Below are 19,988 nucleotides of genomic sequence, written 5' to 3' on the forward strand. Positions count from 1 at the left end.
TAATAAAAAACAATTTTATTTTCTTTAAAAAATAACCCGCCCCAACAGAGTTCCCATACTATCACATACAGAGCCAAAATAATATGCTTCCATGTCCTTTCATTCAAATCTATTGGGAAGTGCTATGACAAGGACTGTTCTTGATCAGTGGCTTCAATATTGCTTAGTCAGACAGTGAGGCTGTGTGGAGAGGAGTGGACTCTCCAGTGTCCACATGATGCATTTCCAGGGTGACTGCCATTTCGTCTCCCCCCTTTGCAAGGTGCTTTGTGGCTTCGGTGAGTGAAGAACTGCATCTGGTTTCAGTGGTGCTGGGAAATGCCCCTAGACTGATTTATTTTATTTTATTTATTATTATTATTTCAGCACAGAATGAGGGATTGAACACTGACCCCAACTGTGAAAGGCCCGGCAACTGGTGAGCCAAAATACATAACAGGTTAATATTATATATTTATATGTACAAATCACCTTGGACACAATGAAGGATCAGTAAAACGGTGTACAAAGGCATATTGATTATGCAAGTTAATAAACATGATTTAAAAATCAAACTCATCTGATCTCTTATCTTTTGATCCCTTTCAGCTCAAAGGGGCTTTGACCATCAGACAAGATTTGAGGCGCTTAAAGGGCAACTGAGGTGGAATTTTGAGACAGTCTCCACAGTGCCCTCTTGAGGATACACTCTGACACTTGTCACAATATTCATAATAATAATAATAATAATAATAATAATAATGACAAAGGAAAAAGCAGTCTTGATAACCATTACACAATCGAGGCAAAACGACTGACAGGCAGTGGTGAGCGTAATGCTCCTACCGCTAAGGAAACCAAAATAAGGTGGCTCAGAATATCCAGTCATAAAAAATAATTACATGCATTTTTTTCATCAATCCAGAAAGTGACTAGATGTATAGGCAGGGCATATTAAGTAGTAGTAATAGTGGCCCACCCTGTCCAATGTAGCAATCCCCTATCTGTGCCGCCCATGCACACAGAGCACCAATGGGGATTGGCTAACACGAGCTAGGGGATTGGGGGCAGGGGATGCTTCGGGTGTGCGATGTTAAAAGTGAGAATAGACAGCAAGGATAGAAGGTGATGATGGAAAAGGGGGATGAGCGATAGTTTGGAGGGATATAAGGGGACAAGTGCATTTGAAGAGGTTGGTCTCTACATGCTTAGAAAGAGACTGAGAGGGCAGAGATGTGTGTGCTTCTGCTTTCCAGGCTATGAGTTGTAAATGCCTGCAGAGGGAAGAGCGTCGTGTAAAAAAAAAAATGGGGATAGGTGCGTAAAGTTACGCGAAGACGTGTGTGGGTGGAAGTTTTGCGTGCACTGCGTGGCGTCATCTCCACTGATACCTGTCGGAATGTGCAGAATGATCGGCGCAAGGTCAATTGCTGAATGTGAGTTCAGCTTCGCAGCACTTAAGTGATCAGACTTCATATTTGCCTGCATTCAAATCTACAGAGGAGTGTTGACCTTGCCTATTGCCTTAGTTGCCTCTTTGTTCTGAAAGCTATGCGAGTGCGGGTATGAAAACTTCAAAAGAAGTCTGTGTCGAGCCTCGGGACCAACAAGTCTCACCGTTTTTGAAGAAGAAGAAATCAATAAGTAAATAAAATTAAGAAAAAAGTGCCTCGTATATCCTAAAAGAGCATTACAGAAATAAAAAAATTATCTTCCTGTTTAAGTGCCCCTTCCATTGGTTGGCATCACTTTTGGCTGGTTAATAATGCTGGTTTAGGTGCATGGGGTGCAAGTATATTTGATACACTCTATGCAAATGGTCCCTCTATTGTTATGCTAAGCTCGCCTCTATAGGCTAAATCTCTAAGGGACTGGCCAACCAGCACAGAGAGTGCGGCAGGACTTCTCTCCTGTATCTACGATATGCTACACCTGCTCTTCCTGTCTGCTAATATATAGACCAGAGGGCTAGCCTCACATGTACTAACAAACTCTTATGTGCAGGACTGGTGGCACCTACATGCTAACACTAAGTGCTAATGTACCATACCTCAGACTCCTCAAGGCTGTTTAAAAAAATAACATTATTCAAAAAACATTAAAAACATGAATGTAGTTCATGACAACGTTAAAATGATACATGTACGTGTGCGTGCCCAGTACCACCCTTCTGGAGGATCCCCATACTAAGGGGCTTGGAACACTGGCATCCGGCGTTCGGATGGGTAAAGAGGCAGCATCGTGGTGGCAGTTTAAAAAAGTTCTTTGTGATTTTTTTTTTTTCTTTTTCTTTTCATCGCCCATTTTCCTCCCATCCGTATTGCATACTGACATACACAGGAGTGTGAAGGTAGCGTACAATACAATTACATAATAATACCCAAGTTTTAAAAATTCAACATAAAAAGAGCAATAGTCCTGGTAAAATAAAAACAATAAAATGACAATAATAATAATAATATTCATAACCTTTTGAGTGCATGAGGCTGTAGAGTCTGCCTGTGTTTTACAGGTGATGGGCCTTGTGTTTCTTCTTGAATTTGGGTGAATGACTGGCAGGTCTGTGGAGTATGTGTGGTGGGCAGTCATTGGGAATAAGGGATGGGGATGAGGTGGTGGCGGGCCATGTGCCCACTCAGGTAGAAATGAGGTGGGAGGGATCGATGGTGGTGATAGTTGGTGGAGCTCAGGCGAAGTACATGGTCCTCAGGGTGTCGTGGTGAATCTGAACAGCTTTGGCCAGCGCCTGGGGGTCCCGACCGTTACTCTGACCAGACACATGGCTGCCCTCTCCACTGCAGAGAGACGACGGGGGAGAAGTTACAGAGCGAAAATCAGTAACGTTTTTTTTATGTTAGTTTCGTCTCAAACCAAAGTCACAATCTATGAAGAAACCCTATGCTAAATCTTTAATAATCACACTGACCTGTCATGTTCTTTGTCCACCAGATGATAGCGGGCACGGAAGGCCACGAGACGAGCATAGTAGGCTGGCGCAGGGATGGAGACTGAGCGGGTACAGCGCACGTAAGTGTGGCACAACTGGTAAGTTAGGATCTGTAACTCATCAGCCGTGAAGCGATTGTCGTCCCATAAGACGTAGTAATGAGACGGTCGGCTGGTGCCCTGCAGACAGAGATAGCGATAAAAATAAGATGAAACATACGCAATAAATGGCTATGTAAAACAAACAAATTGGATATGTAGGGTTATATAAACATTCTGTGTTTGTTATTATTACCTGTATGCCTGCATGGCTACACAGGTAGAAGTCGAACTCAAAGGGATGAGTGATGCTGGTGTCCACTGTAGTCCCTGCAGGAATGTTCCCACTCTTCCCAATCTATCAAAAGTAAACACAAGATGATTATTATCAAACATATGAATAAAAAGATGTGGGTATGAAAAGAAAACAAATGTGTCAGAAAGCTCACCCGTTCAGACTTGTCAGCACAGAAGAGGCGTGTGTGGTGGCGTTTCTGCACTACGATATAGGTGATGCCTGGCTGATAGTCTTTCTCCAACTTGATGCAGGCGTCTCTGATGGCCAGGAGCTCGTAGTGGAGAATCTACACACAAGAGCATTCATTATTAGCACACAAGCTGATATAATGAATCTCATAGATGAATGCTAAAAAGCACTTTGCCGACATCACATCCCCTAACCCTCTTACCTGCGGTAACTGTCCCTCAGGAACTCCATCTCTGTAGAAAATGATCCTGGTGGGCTTGAACCGGGTAGATTTGTAGAACTGAATTAGCAGCTCCCGCACCATATACGACAAATCCTCAATTATCTCCTGCCTGGGTCTCTGGACACGCACTGTGGCACAGTATCTGCTGGGATGAGCATCCATACTGCCTACCACCTGGAAGACAGGGGAGGAAGTGATGGAGAAATGATGGAGAAACAAAGAAAAACATGTTGTGTATTATTTCTCAGTTGCTGCATTTAGAATAATCTGTTTACAAGACAAATACATGTTCCCAAGAAAAATATAAAAATGAAAAAATTCTTCAAATGATCTGTTGCTTGCCCTAGTGTGTACATCTGCACGTTAGCATCCCCTACAGGCTGCCACTGGGAAGTGTGGGAGGCTCAACATCCACCTTTTACTTTCCTTGAGTTGCACTACAATCGTAATATTTCACCAGTTTTCTCCTCAGTCAGGAGGATCAGACAGACCAACTCTCCTCTCCCATCCTCTCCGTGTGTGACTCAAGCGTTTGTCATAATTGCTAGGCAACAACGCAGCCAACCACAGCCGAGCTGGGGTCAAGGGCGGACGGGAGTTGACGTCATTTCCTTTTCGAACGTGAGTCAGTGATGAGCCATTTGTTTCCCTTCATCCCTCACCAACTCCTCTCTTACTACTGTTTTTTTTTCTTTGTTCAGGCTCATTTATGGTATATCCGAGTCAGACTGACGACAGACGTTTTTTATGAAACAGACTTTTAAAGCAGGGTGCGTCCGGGCCTTAACCATTGATCTATTGCATCAGAATTGGAACAATTTGGTGCCAATGAAATGTTTCTGATCAGCCAAAATACTTCAACAGTTCTTCAGGCTAAATTGCTTGGTAAGTGTTATGAACGACTAGTGATTACACAAGCTGTAAATAAAGGCTGTGACTAATGAAAATGCCAAAATGAATTACAAATGTGCAGATACCCGATACCAGAGCCAATAGGTGATCTCATCCATCCAGCAAACATAATGCTATTCCCTCCTTTCTGTTGCCATAATAGTCAAGATTATAACTAATACTCACATATGAGCCACATGTGTTGACATTTACGCTACAGTGTTTTAATTAACTTTTTTTATGTGTTTAAGATTAAAGTGCTTCTGCCCCTTTCTATTTTTGGCTGTGGGATTCTTCTCTTAGCAACATTCATGAACGCTGTGACCTGGTGCCGCTGTCACTGAGCAACCACGAGCATGTGCGTCGGCTTTTCTGTGACATCTCGAGGTCATTTGCATTATTTACATGCCCTTGTTGTTTTTTGATATGCCTATACAAGGAGTGCTCCTGCCATCATAGCATCTGGACGGCCATCAGAGACGCTACAATGACGAAATTAGTGTATAATTTTAACATTGTGTAATGATATACCTATAAATAGAGACAACGTTTTTTATGGCTTTGAAAAGGATTGAAACAGGGAGACCAAGGTTGAATCGTTTGTGTTGGACACCTTCTATTTTTCTTAGAGGCTACTATTCCCCAGATAAAGGTTTAATCCACTTTTCCTTTTTAGCCAACTGTGTGTCAGAGCTGACACAGAACTGCCGTGTCCAACACAAACAGTAGCAGTGGACAGAACCTGCCTCACATTCATGCTGATTAAAAGTGTATAATTGCATTACTCTGACCTGTTGTTGTATCTATATCAATGGCAGCCAACTGCCCTAAGCTGCTGTTCCTGTTGTAATGCCAACTCCACTACAGATGCTGATTAAAAAAATAAAAAATATCCTGACTATATAGAAGTCTAAGAAAAATATTTAACAACAAATATAATATAACAAGAGTTAAGAGTCTCAAATAGGCTTGGGCGATATCCCAAATTTTATATAACGATATTGTCTCGGCAAAATATCACGATACACGATATTATTGTTGTTTGGGTCGGGGGACATGTTTTTCTTACAATACACAATTATAGTATTTTGTTTAATTTGTAGTTTATGTTGATTAGTAGCATGAATAAATACAGGACTGGCAGTTCCCTTTTGCAACAACAGTCATACAACCCTTTTAAATAACAAAATAATATAAAATAGGAACCTTTAAATTACATATGTAGTACATGTAACAGTTTAATATATTAAGTGCAGTTAGTCTGTCACTTGTTGTCTTTTCCAGGTGAAAAATAACACTGTAATAAATTTAAATACAGTTATAGCAGTTCGTCTCAGGTGAAGAATCACACAGCTGATCGATATAAATATCATGATATTCGATAACATCTAATATTGACCCAAGCCAAGTCTCAAAAGCTGATTTCTCTTCTTTTAACATGTGTCTTGGAGGCAGTTTTACCAAAACAAAACAAAAAGCATGTTTCAAAAATGTGTCTCAGTCTGACCACTTAGAAGTCTTTCTGGCTGCTGTACCTGACAAGTAGGCAAACAGAAAACTCAGCCTTCAGAAACTATGACCTTTTAACAATGTAGACAATATTTGCACAATGTATTGTTGCAGCTTACACATATTCCCACTGTTAAATCGCCTGGATTTTGTTTTGATTGAGAGACAAAAGCACTCCAGTGTCCCCCACGCATTGACTCATTCAGCACACCCCGACTTTGTTGCATAGGAGTTGCACATTTCCTTCCTTTTCCTGAGATTGTGTTCAAGGTCAACTAGTGTTTTATTAATGAAGACTTACAGCAGTAATGGAGGGCTTCTTGCCATCTCCAGCAGGGGGGTGCGTGACATCTGCTCCCAGGAAGATAACCGGCTGCTGAAACACTGCTGACCTGCGTGAGCGAATGGAGGAGGAGATGTAAATTACAGAGTTGCTTTTTGGGGAGTTGTATTATCATGACAGGCTGAGATGGGTCAATATACAGTGTGTAATCCAGCAGGAATTTGTTGTTTTCAAATACTTAAGATGAAAAAGGAGACCAAATAAAGGACAATAGAACACTTGTATCGTAGGTGTTAACAGAGACGATAGGTTCGTAAATATAAACTCTACTTTTTTACAATATGGAGGGTATAATTCTCACTGCTGTCCTGCCATAAATCTGTATAAAACATGTGTCAAAACAAAAGCTTACCGTTGGTGAGGCACCAGGATGTTGTTGATGCCTCCCAGCTTCACATTGATCTTGAGGCAGAGGTTGGAGAGGGTCTGAGGTGACGTCTTCACCACGTTCTTCACCTGGACACACTGCGTGGCCATGCCCAAGAGCGTGTCTCCCACACGCTTTACCTCGGCTGAAGAGGACAGTAAGAAAATGAGACATGAGGAAGACTATGATGCTGAAGGACTGAGGTAGCAGTTTCTGGAAGTTCAGCTTTTTAACAATCTGTCTCGATGCTTTAGGTCTTAAGATGTTTTTGGGGCTCGATTTGACTATTTTACACACTTTTTCTTGTAGTATTTACTTATTTTTCTGAACAAAAATAATAAATTGAGAGTAGATCCAAGTCAAATAAACAATAACACAGCCTACCGTAGACAGGGGTTTTTCCCGGCAGGATGACGATGATGAGCTGCAGTCCAGAGTAGGTGTTCTTCAGGTGTCTGAACATGGGCTCCACGCTGTCCGCTCCCTGGGCGTATTTACAGAAACACGGCTGGCCCTGAATCGGCATCCCAGCATCCTTAGAGATTTTACGCAGCTGGTCTGTGAAGTTCCTGAGAGGAAACCGGAGCAGTTCAGCCAAAATTCAGCAAGCTATGACTCGAGTTTCTATCTTTCGCTGTATCCCACCTCTGTCATTAGGAAATATTGTTGATTATATTGTAAAGAAATTAATCCCTAGTTTCGAGATACCAAATGTCGGCTAAATAAAGCACTGTGGATGCACATTTTGTCTCTTGCTAGCATCTAATGAGTCACCACTATAAGAATGCACAGCATGTTAACACTCATTAGTACTTACTTGAGCACCTCTTCTCTGCACTGTTTCTGGGGGGCAAAGCAGGCAATCGCCCACACTTTGATCTCGATGCCGTTATAAAACTGCTTCCCTCTCATGTCCCACACTCCCTGGTTGGGGGTAGCTATGGCACGGTTCTGTAGAAGAGAGGACCACAGGAGAGGAAGTTTAAACTAAATCAGGTCAGAACTACTACCGTGTGTGAAAAAATGCAACTGAAGGATTTTTGTTCGGAGTGTCCCTATGGATTTTCTTAAAATAATAAGTGATGTATTACCCGTCCTCCATACTGCAGGATGGGGGCTGGAAGCACCCTGCCCGTCACCTCAGCCATGTCATCCTTCACCTTGATCCCAAACTCCTGGATGTACGGGTCCAGGTTGAAGTTAGCGTTCTTCATCTGTGGAGAGTGAAGGACGTACATCATACTTCACAGAAATCACAGTCATACATTCCTGTGTCGCCTCCACCCAGCGGTTTTCTCTACAACTCACCAGCCTGCTGATCTCCTCCTGCCTGTCGGGTGCGGAGCGAGCTGTGGCTTTGATCATAGTGGAGGTCTGATTATCTGTCAGCTTCTTGATGCATCGTTGACCTGCTACAATGTTACACACCTGGAACGAGATCAGGGTTCAGACATTAGCCATTGGTCAGACAAATTATGAATGTATCTCAAAATGAACTCAGTTATCCTTGATTACTTCCTCACCTCCAGAGGCAGGTAGGTGTGCTTCTGCTCCTGCCCCACCTGTAGACAGGGTAGGTGGGGGTATTTTAGCTGCAGGTTGTACTTCTGCTTGAAGTACTGAGCCACTGTACATTCTACTGTCTGCCCACTTTCGAGCTGGAGGGGAAACCTGGTAGAAAAGACAAGACACATGAACTACTAGAAGATCTGGTAAAAAAAAAAAAAAAAAAAAGACCAAGAAGTTTTCTTACATGTTATGGTTTACAAAATATTTTTCAGCGGATGCATCGCTGCATGGTCACATCTGTGACAAATGTGATTGTCATCGCTATGCATGACCAACCATGGCCAACTTATCAGACGCCATTAAACAAGTTGTTACACAGAATATTTGCACTTGTTGATATGTGTTGAAGCTGGTCTCAAGTGGTACAATTAACACGTCATCGCCAGTCTTCCTGATGAGACCAAACATGTCGGCTTATCCATAAATCAATAAAGAATTTTTATTATTATTATCAGAGTGCCTTGGATTCCTTGTCCGACTGCCAACTAAGACCATGGGCTTCTATTACAAGTAACTGGACAGTCACTGTTTCAAAAACAAAATGGCAGTTTTATTTTTCAAACCAAACTCCCTAAAATACTGATGAATACTTGTCACATAAAAAGGAACCTTTGTGACTATATAATGGGGTATTTCTACCAGGAAACAATCCTAGGGGATTTTCCGCAGTAGATTTGCAGGGGAAAATCCCCTACCTGCCTTTCAACCACAGGAACTATTGATGAACACAGTTTCTCTATTAGAGTTCCTGGTGCCAACAAAATAAGATAAAAAGCAGGGCTCTACAATGCAGATTGCCCCAGGGTAAGAAATACGCCACGTTAGGCCAGTAAATCTAGTTGTGCAGAATGCTGAGTGTGTGGTACGAAGATAGCTGTCAGCAGAGCAGAGGGTAAATCGGGTAAGATTAAGATTTGTATGGTGTTATTAGGTTTTTAAATGTGAAAGCACTCGCTATGGCCTTGAATTTCATTTTGCTAGTGAGTGAATGAGAGAGAAAGAGTGGCAAAGAAAAAAAGCAAAGAGAGTGAACAAAAACTTATCATTCCTTTCATTCATTCAAACATCAGAGTCATGCAACAGTAAGAGCAGAGAGCAACAGGATGACTCTGTGATGCTGTGTCCTCCAAAACTGGAATGTGCAAAGGAGAACGTGCTAATTTAGTTCCCAAAATGTGTTCTCGTTTGTCGAGATATCAACGGCAAACATAGATTATTCAAGTCTGTATGGCAAATTTGGAGAGATCCTAATAATGTACTTGTATAAAAAAAAGATTAGTACAATTAATTGATCTTGTCCATACATGTACTTGGCTGCTTATTATAAGTCACTTACAAAAGCATCTGCCGAATGAGTGTGATATAAATGTCATTTAATGCCGTCTGTGTACTTACGTCTGGTGGCTGGCAGGTCGTCGGGTGACATTGCATACGCGATACTTCCTCTTCATTTGGCCACAGTGGGTCACCTCCACCTTCAGGCCTTGTGATGACAGAAAGTGGGGAGCTAACTTATGAGTAATTAAAAGAGCGTCTCAAGAAATAAAGCAGTACTATCATGATGTTAAAATGGAACATACAGTGCTAAATGTTGTTGAAATGTGTCTGGCAGGTTTAATGTGAGCAAATAAGCCTTATTTTCTTATTATGGTGTGTTGTTTAGGATGCAGTGCCCCACTGTCCATTCGCCCACCTTTAATCTCCTTGGTGAAGCGGACCCTTTGTGAGTCGGTGAGAGTCTTGGGCTGCTCGTCGATATTGCGAATGTCCAAAACCTCACACATGAACTCGATTACAGGCTGAGCTTTGTAGAAGGCCGTGGCGGACACTAGAGGGAGACAGAGAGCAGAAATAAGTCCATGCTACTGAGAGAAGAGCAAGTTGACAAAAGGCGCATGGATGTCCTCAACTTTTATGACACCATTTAAGTCATTTATCCGAGCCTAGTTAATGTTATAAGGTAAAATAAAGCAGCCAATAGAAAGGAGAGCAGCTGTCTATAGTTATGACATCATGATTCATAAAATGATCGGTGGTTTAAATCCTCTTTAGTCCCAGAGCAACTTTATTTTACTTTTTCACCTTTTCTGTCTCATTGTCTCTGCCCAGTCATGCAATGTCAGTAAAAACAATGAGATCACTGACTGACTGCACACTCTCTGGGTGTCTTCAGTGACTCACCATCAATGTTAAGCATCATCTTCCACATGGCGGGGCGCACAGACTGGTGGAAGCCAAACCAGACTTCCCTGCCCCCACCCAGTGGGTGGTAGTATCCTTCAGGTGGGGAGAAAAATGAACGGCCCACTGGAGTGTACCTAATTAGAGGGGGTGGGAAGGGGAAAATGATGAATGTGCAAAATGACTGACTTTACAGCATGACCTCAGCGTGACTTCATATCCAGTTTAGTTGAGTTAAGTCGTGTCATGTAGACTTTTTTCAGAATAAGTCAACTCTTTGTGACCATTAGGGAAAAAAAACAGGAAAACTAGCATGGAAAAACACCTACAGTCATAAGGAACAGTGCTGTATTTTTTAAGCACAGGAATGTGGGAAAATGTGGAAACATTATCACTGAACCGACTTCTTTTTCAGGAGCATCTGTGGCTGTAATCCTTTTGGACCATTTTCAGGTCAAGTCCTCAAGCCAGTTATCATTATTTCCCTGCTCGGCATTGTTCAGTGGACACTTTCACACAGGTCTCAGCTAACAAGCATCTTTTGTTTACCGACTCTGACCCCTGGAGCTATGGATGGTCTGACTCAAATGAATGGAACAACCCATTTAACCTCGCTAGACTGCACGGTTAGAAAAATCAACAAAAAAGAATTTGTCAGAAGCATGATTTTCTAAAGATGTACATGTGTATGACTCTGATTTGTTGCAGTATATGCGTTTGTGTCTGTCCGGTGCATGTCGTCTACCTCATAGAGGCCAGGTGGCGCATGGCCACGTCCAGGGCTTGAACCGAGTCGAGGGGGACCTGCAGCCGGCCGCTGACTAGAGTCTCCTGCAGCAGGCGCCATGACACTTTGGCCAGCCAACGGATGGACACCTTGAAGATGCGGTCCTTACCCTCGCCTGGGATAGTTACCTCGAAATCCACCTAGAAGAAATAGAGGACAGAACGGACAGAAAAGGAGAGGAGAGGTAAAGAACAAGGCTGCAACAGGAGGACGGCAATAACCAAAAGATGGAGTATTAGCGAGAAAAGCGAATCATGAGGTAGTGCAGTATACTGGAAACCCTATTTCGTAAATTATTCATTATTCAAGGAGGCATTTCTCTTTACAGTTGATCCTGATACATCACTTAAAAGAGTGCCGACTGACAGCAAATGAATCGTCAGCTATCTTAATACTGATTCATTGTTTCAGTGATTTTTTTAAAGCAAAAATGTCAAACTTTTGTTAGTTGCAGCATCTTAAATGTGATGATTTGCTGCTTTTCTTTGTCATTTCTGATAGTAAATGAATAATCTAGAAGTCTCCATCTGTAGGGTAACAATGTCCCATAAAACAGGAGGTGTTCGTGGTTGTAAAGAATACTGGGTTAGACATATGTGCTCTGCAGGAGATAAAGTAGTGCCTTTATTCATGGTTTTCAGATAACTCTTCCTCCCCTAGAGAAATCCCAAAATTCCCAACCGAGCAGGGCTTAAGACTGACTTTATTGATCCCTGAGGAGAAATTAGTGGGTGATTATGTCATTGTGTAAAAGTGCAACGCAAAAACCACTGCAAACATCTACCTTCTCACTCCCTATAGGAAGTGCTAGCACCGTGTAGATGTTCTTCTTGCCGTCGTACACTGGCTTCCTGTCGCCAAAGAGCTGGGGCTTGAAGTGTTGCACCATGTATTCCACCACCTCCCTGTGGAAAGACACACACACACACACACACACAAACAATATGAGATTAACATGCACCAGAAGCAGAAGGAGACTCTTCCAATTTAACCCGTCCTCTGATCAGGATGCTCTATTGTGATCAGGACTGGGGGGAGCAGTTCTCAAGATGATGGAATATTGATCAAGCAGGATACAGCTGGTGTGGGCAATATTTCATGGTCACAGGGGGAGTGGCGAGGACAAAAGGAGTGAGGGTGTGTGCGGGGGGCCACCTTTCAATGAACGGTGCCTTGGCCTTCATATAAGTGTGGGGGATGAGGGTTGGCTCTGAAAAGAGAAGGTCAAAGGGCTCGACCTTTGAATGCCTTCTTGAAACCTTTGTCTCGAACCCTAAAAGAAAAAGTGACTGATGCTCAAAGAGCCTCTCTGGACGTTAGAGGCGGTGGTCCTAACGCATGCACTTCTCAAGGATTCTGCTCAGGAACTTCAGGTTTTCTGAGCAAACAAGTCCAATTACAAACAGATTACTAATTTGTCTATTTGTATCTGTTTCTCTTCACATCCTCTCTTCAAAAGCTCTCCAGACAACCTTTCCTTTCTGCTGAGATCTTCCAGGATTTGAACAAAAGATTGTTTGTTAAATCAAAAACAGAGAGTTATATGAGGTCACCAGTACTGGGTCAGGGTTGTTTTTAAAAGACAGAAAGGCATATATAACACTCGCAGAAAGAAACACAGAATATCTATGATAGGGCGACCTATTAACCGCTTAGATTGACTAATTGGAGCCAATTGGACATTTGACAAACTATGAGTATCGGCAGAACTTTGCTCCGATAGTGTTCAGGGACGTCGGGATCCTACACAACAAGGAGCCGCCTCAACTGAAGGGAATGCAGACTGTTCTGTTTCATCGATTATAACATCAGGCTTTCCAACTAAAATAATAGAAATCGCTCCCACCTTTTTACAATTACTTTGATTTTAACACCTCCTAACAAAATAAAAGCTTGTTCATTTACGACTGTGTCATTTGTTTTGTTTTGCATGGAGTGTGATATCAGTCTATTAATCGAATATTGGCCTTTTCCTCCTCTAAACCATTGTTATTATATCAGCCTTGAAAAATTCACTCGCTCTACCTCTGTCGAGATTTTCTAGCTCCAAAGACCGATTCTCACCCTTTTACGGCCCGCTGTCTAAATGATTACTGATGATTACCCAGAGGCACGAGGCTATTAGTGAGACACACTGGGACAGTGACACAGATTGGGCTAGTGCCAAGAAACGGACCAAAAAAAAAAACAACCCTATATTTATTTCTGCTTCTAGCCTGTCCCTGATACCTCACACATGACTCCACACAAAAGACATGTGGAACATGATAGCCAGTCATATTGTTGTTGCCACAGTCACACTACAATTTTAGTCTTGAATTGAAAGCAGGGTAAAAGAAAAACTTACATTCAGGGCTTCATAGAAGGATACATTCTTCTGGATCAAACATGAGCAAACAAATATGTATTGTGTGGCGTGTTGCTGGGTTTTTTTTCAGAGGCAAACAAGACAGTCTTTTTATTTTTCTGAAGAAACCGGCTCTCTGGAGAGGCATGACAAACGTCAGCGAGGCAGACAGACACCACATTTCCCCCCATGAATTTTGTTTATGTTCAGTTTGATGCTTGGATTAAAGTAATAAACGTGACAAATCACCACCATGGCAGCTCTTTTGTGTTTATAATTTCTTACAGCTGAAAAGAATATTTGGATTGGCCCACTAAAAACTGTCAAGGGAGTAATAGCTCCATTAAAAAGTGAAAATTGAATGAAGCACACAGAAACACGGCAATCCATGTTTAGTTGTCACGGAACCAGAATATTAGACTTTGATTCGAGTATTAAAAACATGATACAAAAACAAAAATGTCCTAGTCACACACAATAGGATCATTTTTCTCTTTTCGCAGCGCTGCTACAGAAAAGTCACCAAACACACACATCACATTTGTGATAATGTTCGTACCTGTGCAGCCTCGGGTTGAAAATCTGATTGTAGATCTTTTTTTTCTGTTTTTTTTACTGTTTTAAACAAATGGTATCGAAAAATCAATACTTTTGACAGTCTTAAATCCTTGCTAACCCGTACATGGACTGAGTGAACCAAAAGAAGACTCTTCACTCTCTTCACCATATAAGAAAACTGATTAATCTCCTTTTTTCTTGCAATAAACCTCTTCGGTATGTTATCCAATGATATCCTCAGGATCCTGCCTCATGTTAGTGACCTCATCTAGATTACAACACAGCCTTTTTTTTAAATAACCTGCATCAGACAGCAAGCGGTCAAACCATCCAATAAAAGGGCTTCTTCAAGCATGCATAAACACCAGCCAAGGTGAAAGGGTCAGTTAAGTTAGATCCACTTTTGACTCCACCATCTGTCCAGTCCGGTCACTCTGGCACAGCCACTGCAGGGAGAGAAGGCTTCCTACTGCTTGATGCGATCTCATACGCATGCATACTTAGTGTTTATTTTTTGCCTGATTCTGCAGAGACTGTTCGTGTATCCAAGGAGGCACAAATGCATGTCCTTCAAAATAAAGCAATAATATAATGTCTAAAGTTTGGAGAATATGTTTAATTGGCTGAAAATATCAGAAGCAGGTGATGAGGTTGAGTTTTTTTTACCCCTAATTTGAACAATATACGACTAAATAGCTACTTCAGCTGCATCCCAATCAAATATTTGTTTTCCTACCTAACAGAGCTGCATGGAAACATAAAGCATGACCGATCGAGGTATTACTTGAGAGCTGAAGAGCTCCGCTTAAGCTTCCTATTATTTTCCCCATCCCAAAACATGATAATCAAGCTGAAAAATAAATAGTTGTTACAAATAATTACATTTAAATCTCAGCTGCATTGTTCACGTTGAAAGAGGCTGTTGCTGCTGCCTCCTGAAAGACTGACAACACAGTGATTACCAGTGACTGTTGGGCTTTCATTATCCAATTTCAAAACTGTTCCACACTGCAGGCATTTCAGCTGCTTGTTGACTCCTTAAAATGCACGCCTCGCTGCCACAACTTAACCGTTTACGACACATGACAACTGACAAGTACTGATCTTTCAGATTAATGTGCGACATCGCAGACAAGAAAATCAAGATGAAAGCGTAGCGGCAGCCTTCACATGTCTTGTTACCTGTTGACTCTCCGTGGGCACTTGTCGGGCTTAATGTCCACCTCATAGTGATAGACGTCCATCTTTGGGATCTCCACCTCGAAGTAGTTGGCCAGCAGCTTGATGGGCTTGCCCACGGTACCCATGCCTGGCCGGCGGGGGGCATGGAACACCTGCTGCAGGGGTGGGGGGAAGGCCCCCATGGGCACTGGACAGACAGGAGATGGGGAGCCATCGGCAGGGACAGGTGATGGAGGGGAGGAGGTTCAGAGCCAAGAAGGTAGCAGTGAAGAAATTGGATGTGCACAAAACAGCCGTGAGAACAGAGGAAGAACAGAGGAAGGGCATTGGCAGAGCAGGCACAGGAGAGATACAGAGCGGTCATGGGAGGAGGTGGTAGAGGAAGTGGTTGTGGGCAGCGGAGGGCGAGAAATATGGCATAAGTCGGGAAGGAAGCGTAGGCAGAGGCCAAGAGGACACGATAGGTGGAAACCAGAGCGAGGGGCAGGAACAGGAAGATGTGAAAAGAGAGAAACAATGAGAGTGGAACATATAAACAGCAAAATGGGCATTTGGGGCCAGGGAAAGGAAGAGAAGTGAGTGATGGAGGAGGGTATTGGCAAGGAATAAAGAAAAGGAGGAACAGCCAGATTAGGTCAGATGAGGGGGGACAAGGGAGCGAAGGGGGGAGGATGACAGAGAGAGAAATTATGGAGGGAGAAAAAGAGGAACACGTTAGAAAAAATGCTTCTTTATGTAGCAAAGTAGCAAAGATTCATTCATGTATTGCATGAAATTCAGTACTGTGCATCTGATCAACTCCCTGCCACACAGATTAAAAGCAATTATGATGATTGATTGTTTGAGAAATTCATCAAACAAAAAAATTGCACAAATTTGCTTTTAACATTTCAGCTTCAGTTTATAGATTATAACCATAATGAAAATAATCATCGGTCGCGGCGCTGAACATATTTTTCACTTTCAAAATAAGTTGCATTTCTGAAGTTTTCTTCATCCAACGCACACTTTAAATGTCAGAATACAGAAATCTCACTGAAAAGTGACTATTAGTGTCCACCCTAGCATCTAGAGCTGCAACGATTAATGGATTAGTCGATGGAAAGAAAATGAGTTTCCAACTATTTTGAGTGAAGTCATTTTTCAAACAAAAATCTCAAACATCTGCTGGTCCCAGTTTCTTAAAAATGTGAGCACTTGCTGCTTTTCTTTGTCATTTATGAGAGTAAAAGAAGAGTCTTCGGGGTTTTTGATTGCTTGTTGGACAAAAGAAAATGTCACGTTGGGCGCTTAAAATTGTGATGAGCCTTTTTCACAATTTTGAAGACTTTTTTAAGAGTTGTCGGCAGTAATCTGCAGACTAATCGTTACGAAAATAACCGCGAGTTGCAGCCCTACCAGCATCATGTCTTCAAAACAGGTCTGAGCCAGTCAGGAGGTCTGTTACAGAGGGGGTCCGAGACTGGGTGCTAGATGTGAGGCTCGCTGTGACTCCTGCCTGAGAGGGGCCCAGTGCCTTAACCTCTTGGTCCCCAGAGACCAGCCCTCCTCCACCACAACAAAGACCCCAGCTGCCCTGCTCCTCCGTCTCACACTCACTAATACACGGGTGTGTGACGGAGGGAGCGCCCTTGCTACGGCAAACACACACACACACATACACACTCATACACACAAACACAGGGGGCCCCCTCTACATTCCCAGCCTCACCATGGAGACACCACGGCAACACAGCATTGTCATGGATATCAGGGGACCAGTGTGTGTGTGTGTGTGTGTGTGTGTGTGTGCTAGGAGATGGGAGGAGGCAGGGTGCTGCTGTGGTCATGCTGAAGAGACCTTGGCCTTTTTGGTCCTACACTGAGCGTGTTCCCACATCGGGCAAAGGCGCCTGTGTATCCTAAAGTGGAAAAGCCCGGCTTTAAATAGCTGCTGTGGAAATCCTTGGGTCAAACATACCACGCCATCATATGTTCACTAAGCCTTCAGATGATGCCAAACTGACGGGAAGAGTAACAATAGCCATAAAACACACAGAAAGATGCTCTTCTTAGCACGTGTGTGTGTATCTATGTTTGAATCACACTTCACTATGAGAAATCTGACCAACACCACCAGACATGCTGCTGGCCTCACATCCTCTCACTATGTGCAAGAAAGCATGTATGTTTCGCGAATATGTGAGTGTCTGGGGTGCGTTGTGAACGTTGCACACTCACACAATGACACACACACTTCGCCCTCGTGCCAGTAAAGGCAGATGGTGAGAAGCGGAGCCAGCGCTCACACATATCCCGAGACAATAGCAGTCTTTCCTGGGCGGTAAGTCTTAACGCTGAGCTTTAGTGCTGCATCACAACATGAAGACGCTCACCACTTACTGTCTTTACAATGACGTAACAAGCAATAAGCCCAACTCACATGGGAATGATTACTTTAAAGTTATATCTGGGGGAATATGTACATTTTTGCACACTTTTGGTTTTTTAATGGCCTTGGTGGAGGCTTCAATGCAAGCCATTAAAATCTCAAAATGAGTCGCAGTAGTGGATGTTTACTAGGAGACCCCTTCTCTCATCAGGCCAATACATGAATGAAAAGGAACAGCCAATTATGCATCAATTGTTTCGGCCAAACTAGTTGGCTCTCTGGATAATTGGCTGTTGACCATGAGCTAAACATGGCAATCAGCTCAATCTTGGAAAATAGCACGTTGAATAATCACACTTCAAACACAAAAGCAGACTTTTGAGATGAGGGGCCCCGGGGGCCCTTCACCCATCCTAAAAAATAAAAACAAGCCTTTTCAACTGAATTCAAGGCTCAGTATCTAGATTGACAATGTAATTTCAAACTCAGGCCTGCATGTGCAAATAGAAACCGCCCGAATATCCAGAGAGTTCACAACACCACCTCGGCATGAAAGAAACCATTCAATATGTAAACCCCTGTATAGCAAAAGTACAGACTCAAAGCTGGATTATAAATGCCAGGGTTCAACATTTTCCACAATAGGTGGACTTCAGACCTGAGCATAAAGTTGAACACTATCCAGCTTCCTCCACACCTCAGTGTCATCCAAGGAAACTGCCAAACAAACATCAGCACTAGCACTAGTAAAGAACCGGCTATAAACCTGAACGTGAAGCATGCACAAATGCAATACACCGCTTATGCATCTCAGCCTTTGCGTCTATAAACAGGTTATATATCAACTCTAACAACAGCAGATCTGCAGACATCACTGAGGATTATTTTTGGTTTCACATAAATAATTCATGTGCAGATGTTAGGCCTGTGTCCCTTATGTGCGCATGTAAGGTGTAGACATTAAACACTTCTTTCAGCAACAGTAAGCTGTCAGTGAAAGGGGAGGCTGGTCTGCTGTGCGGGGTGCAGCCAGCTGCTGCTGCTGCTGCTGCTGCTGCTTGAAGGCGGGCTTCACCTCGTCCCTCCTCACCGAGATTCCCACGACCTCCCTGCCCCCGCGCATGGCTGAGGATATTGTCAGCGCTCCAAAAGGCTTGTCTACAGCTATAAATCCGGATAAATAATATCGTGCTCTGCGATGTGCTGTGCATGCAGGCTGCGAGAGAGCCCCCTCCATCTCCCACTCCCTCTTCTGTTAACGTTGCGATGCAACAGACGGGGTTGTCACCAAGCCTTGCTCGTACATCCCTCAGACGCTAAGGCCAGGCTACGGTGCCCCGTTTTTATAACTGCAGTGTATGTGTGCACCCATTACTGATAGCATGTGAAACCACTAAAGTAAAAAAAAAAAAAAAAAAAATACACCTACCAGCGCCAGACGGTCCCGGCTCCATCCCATTCACTTAGCAGCGCGGGTACAAGCTAGCTAGTCCGGGGTGCTGTGGCCAAACCGCCGGCCCCTTCAGGCTGGAAGCGTCTCAGACTTCCAGCCCCCTCCTCTCGGCGTGTAGTCTTCTCCTTTCTCGGTGTACCCCCGCCCCCTGCCCCAACCAGAACCCCCCAGACCCGCAGAGGAGTTGAGGCTAACGGCGATAGCTGCCAGTTGCCCGTCTGCCCGCTGACCCTGGAGCTAGTAACGGCAGAGCTGGACAGAGATACGGCGTGATTTCTAACGGCTCTTCCGTCGCGGGGCAGTGCGGTCCCTCCCGGCGCCGTTGATTTCGCCGATTGTCCGCGGCGCTGTGATTTCTCGGCGGTCTGTTGTGCTCCTGCTCACCGTTCAGGCAGGATTCTCCAGCGGAACAAAAAAGGCCAGCCCCTCACCCCCGAAAAATCCCAAACTTCTTCTTTGCCATTAAAAAAAGTGCATTGGAACTGTTGATGAACTTGCTGTCACACCCCAGAGGCCGACAGCGGTACTACACTGCAGATATGCAAATGTGGACAGAAGTGTGAGGACAGACGCTTTCTGACCCAGTGTGTTCAGAACCTCATAAAGAAAACAGCACATTGTGAAATTATTTATCATATGAAGAACTACACACAGAATATATAGCCAGAGGACTGGGAAACAATCCAGAATAATTCAAAACTCATTTTATTTTTATGAAATGTTGTGCAATTTTCCTCCATATAATTTAGGTTTAAA

The 19,988-nt window shown here is 43.3% G+C and overlaps 1 protein-coding gene across 2 annotated transcripts; it reads right to left on the reverse strand.

Annotated features, from left to right (window-relative positions):
- On the reverse strand, nt 1–19,708 carry ago1 (argonaute RISC component 1). Of its 2 annotated transcripts, none has more exons than XM_084356451.1 (19): nt 19,209–19,708; nt 15,409–15,595; nt 12,106–12,226; nt 11,280–11,461; nt 10,535–10,671; nt 10,047–10,181; nt 9,749–9,860; nt 8,308–8,455; nt 8,093–8,212; nt 7,876–7,998; nt 7,602–7,735; nt 7,169–7,353; nt 6,770–6,929; nt 6,376–6,466; nt 3,654–3,848; nt 3,414–3,548; nt 3,221–3,322; nt 2,906–3,105; nt 1–2,774 (listed from the first exon to the last, which is right to left on the reverse strand). In XM_084356451.1, exons 1-19 carry the CDS (start codon nt 19,231–19,233, stop codon nt 2,666–2,668), a joined length of 2,601 nt encoding a protein of 866 aa, XP_084212577.1. In that variant the 5' UTR covers nt 19,234–19,708; the 3' UTR covers nt 1–2,665. The 2 variants fall into 2 exon arrangements, with proteins under 2 accessions (XP_084212577.1, XP_084212578.1); XM_084356452.1 differs by having other exon boundaries at nt 9,749–9,836; nt 19,209–19,707.
- Nucleotides 19,709–19,988: the final 280 nt, after the last annotated feature.

Source organism: Pagrus pagrus (genome assembly GCF_965226575.1).
Source record: "Pagrus pagrus genome assembly, chromosome: 7".
Lineage (NCBI taxonomy): Eukaryota > Metazoa > Chordata > Actinopteri > Spariformes > Sparidae > Pagrus > Pagrus pagrus.

What these genes read in the sequence shown, in the direction of transcription:
- ago1 (XM_084356451.1), bottom strand. Translation starts at nt 19,233, where the DNA reads ATGGAGCCGGGACCGTCTGGCGCTG. An exon ending in GGGAAAAACCCCTGTCTACG is followed by an intron (nt 6,930 to 7,168) that starts GTAGGCTGTGTT and finishes TGTCCTCTTCAG; the next exon opens with CCGAGGTAAAGCGTGTGGGA. An exon ending in GTAGCCATGCAGGCATACAG is followed by an intron (nt 3,106 to 3,220) that starts GTAATAATAACA and finishes CTCTGTCTGCAG; the next exon opens with GGCACCAGCCGACCGTCTCA.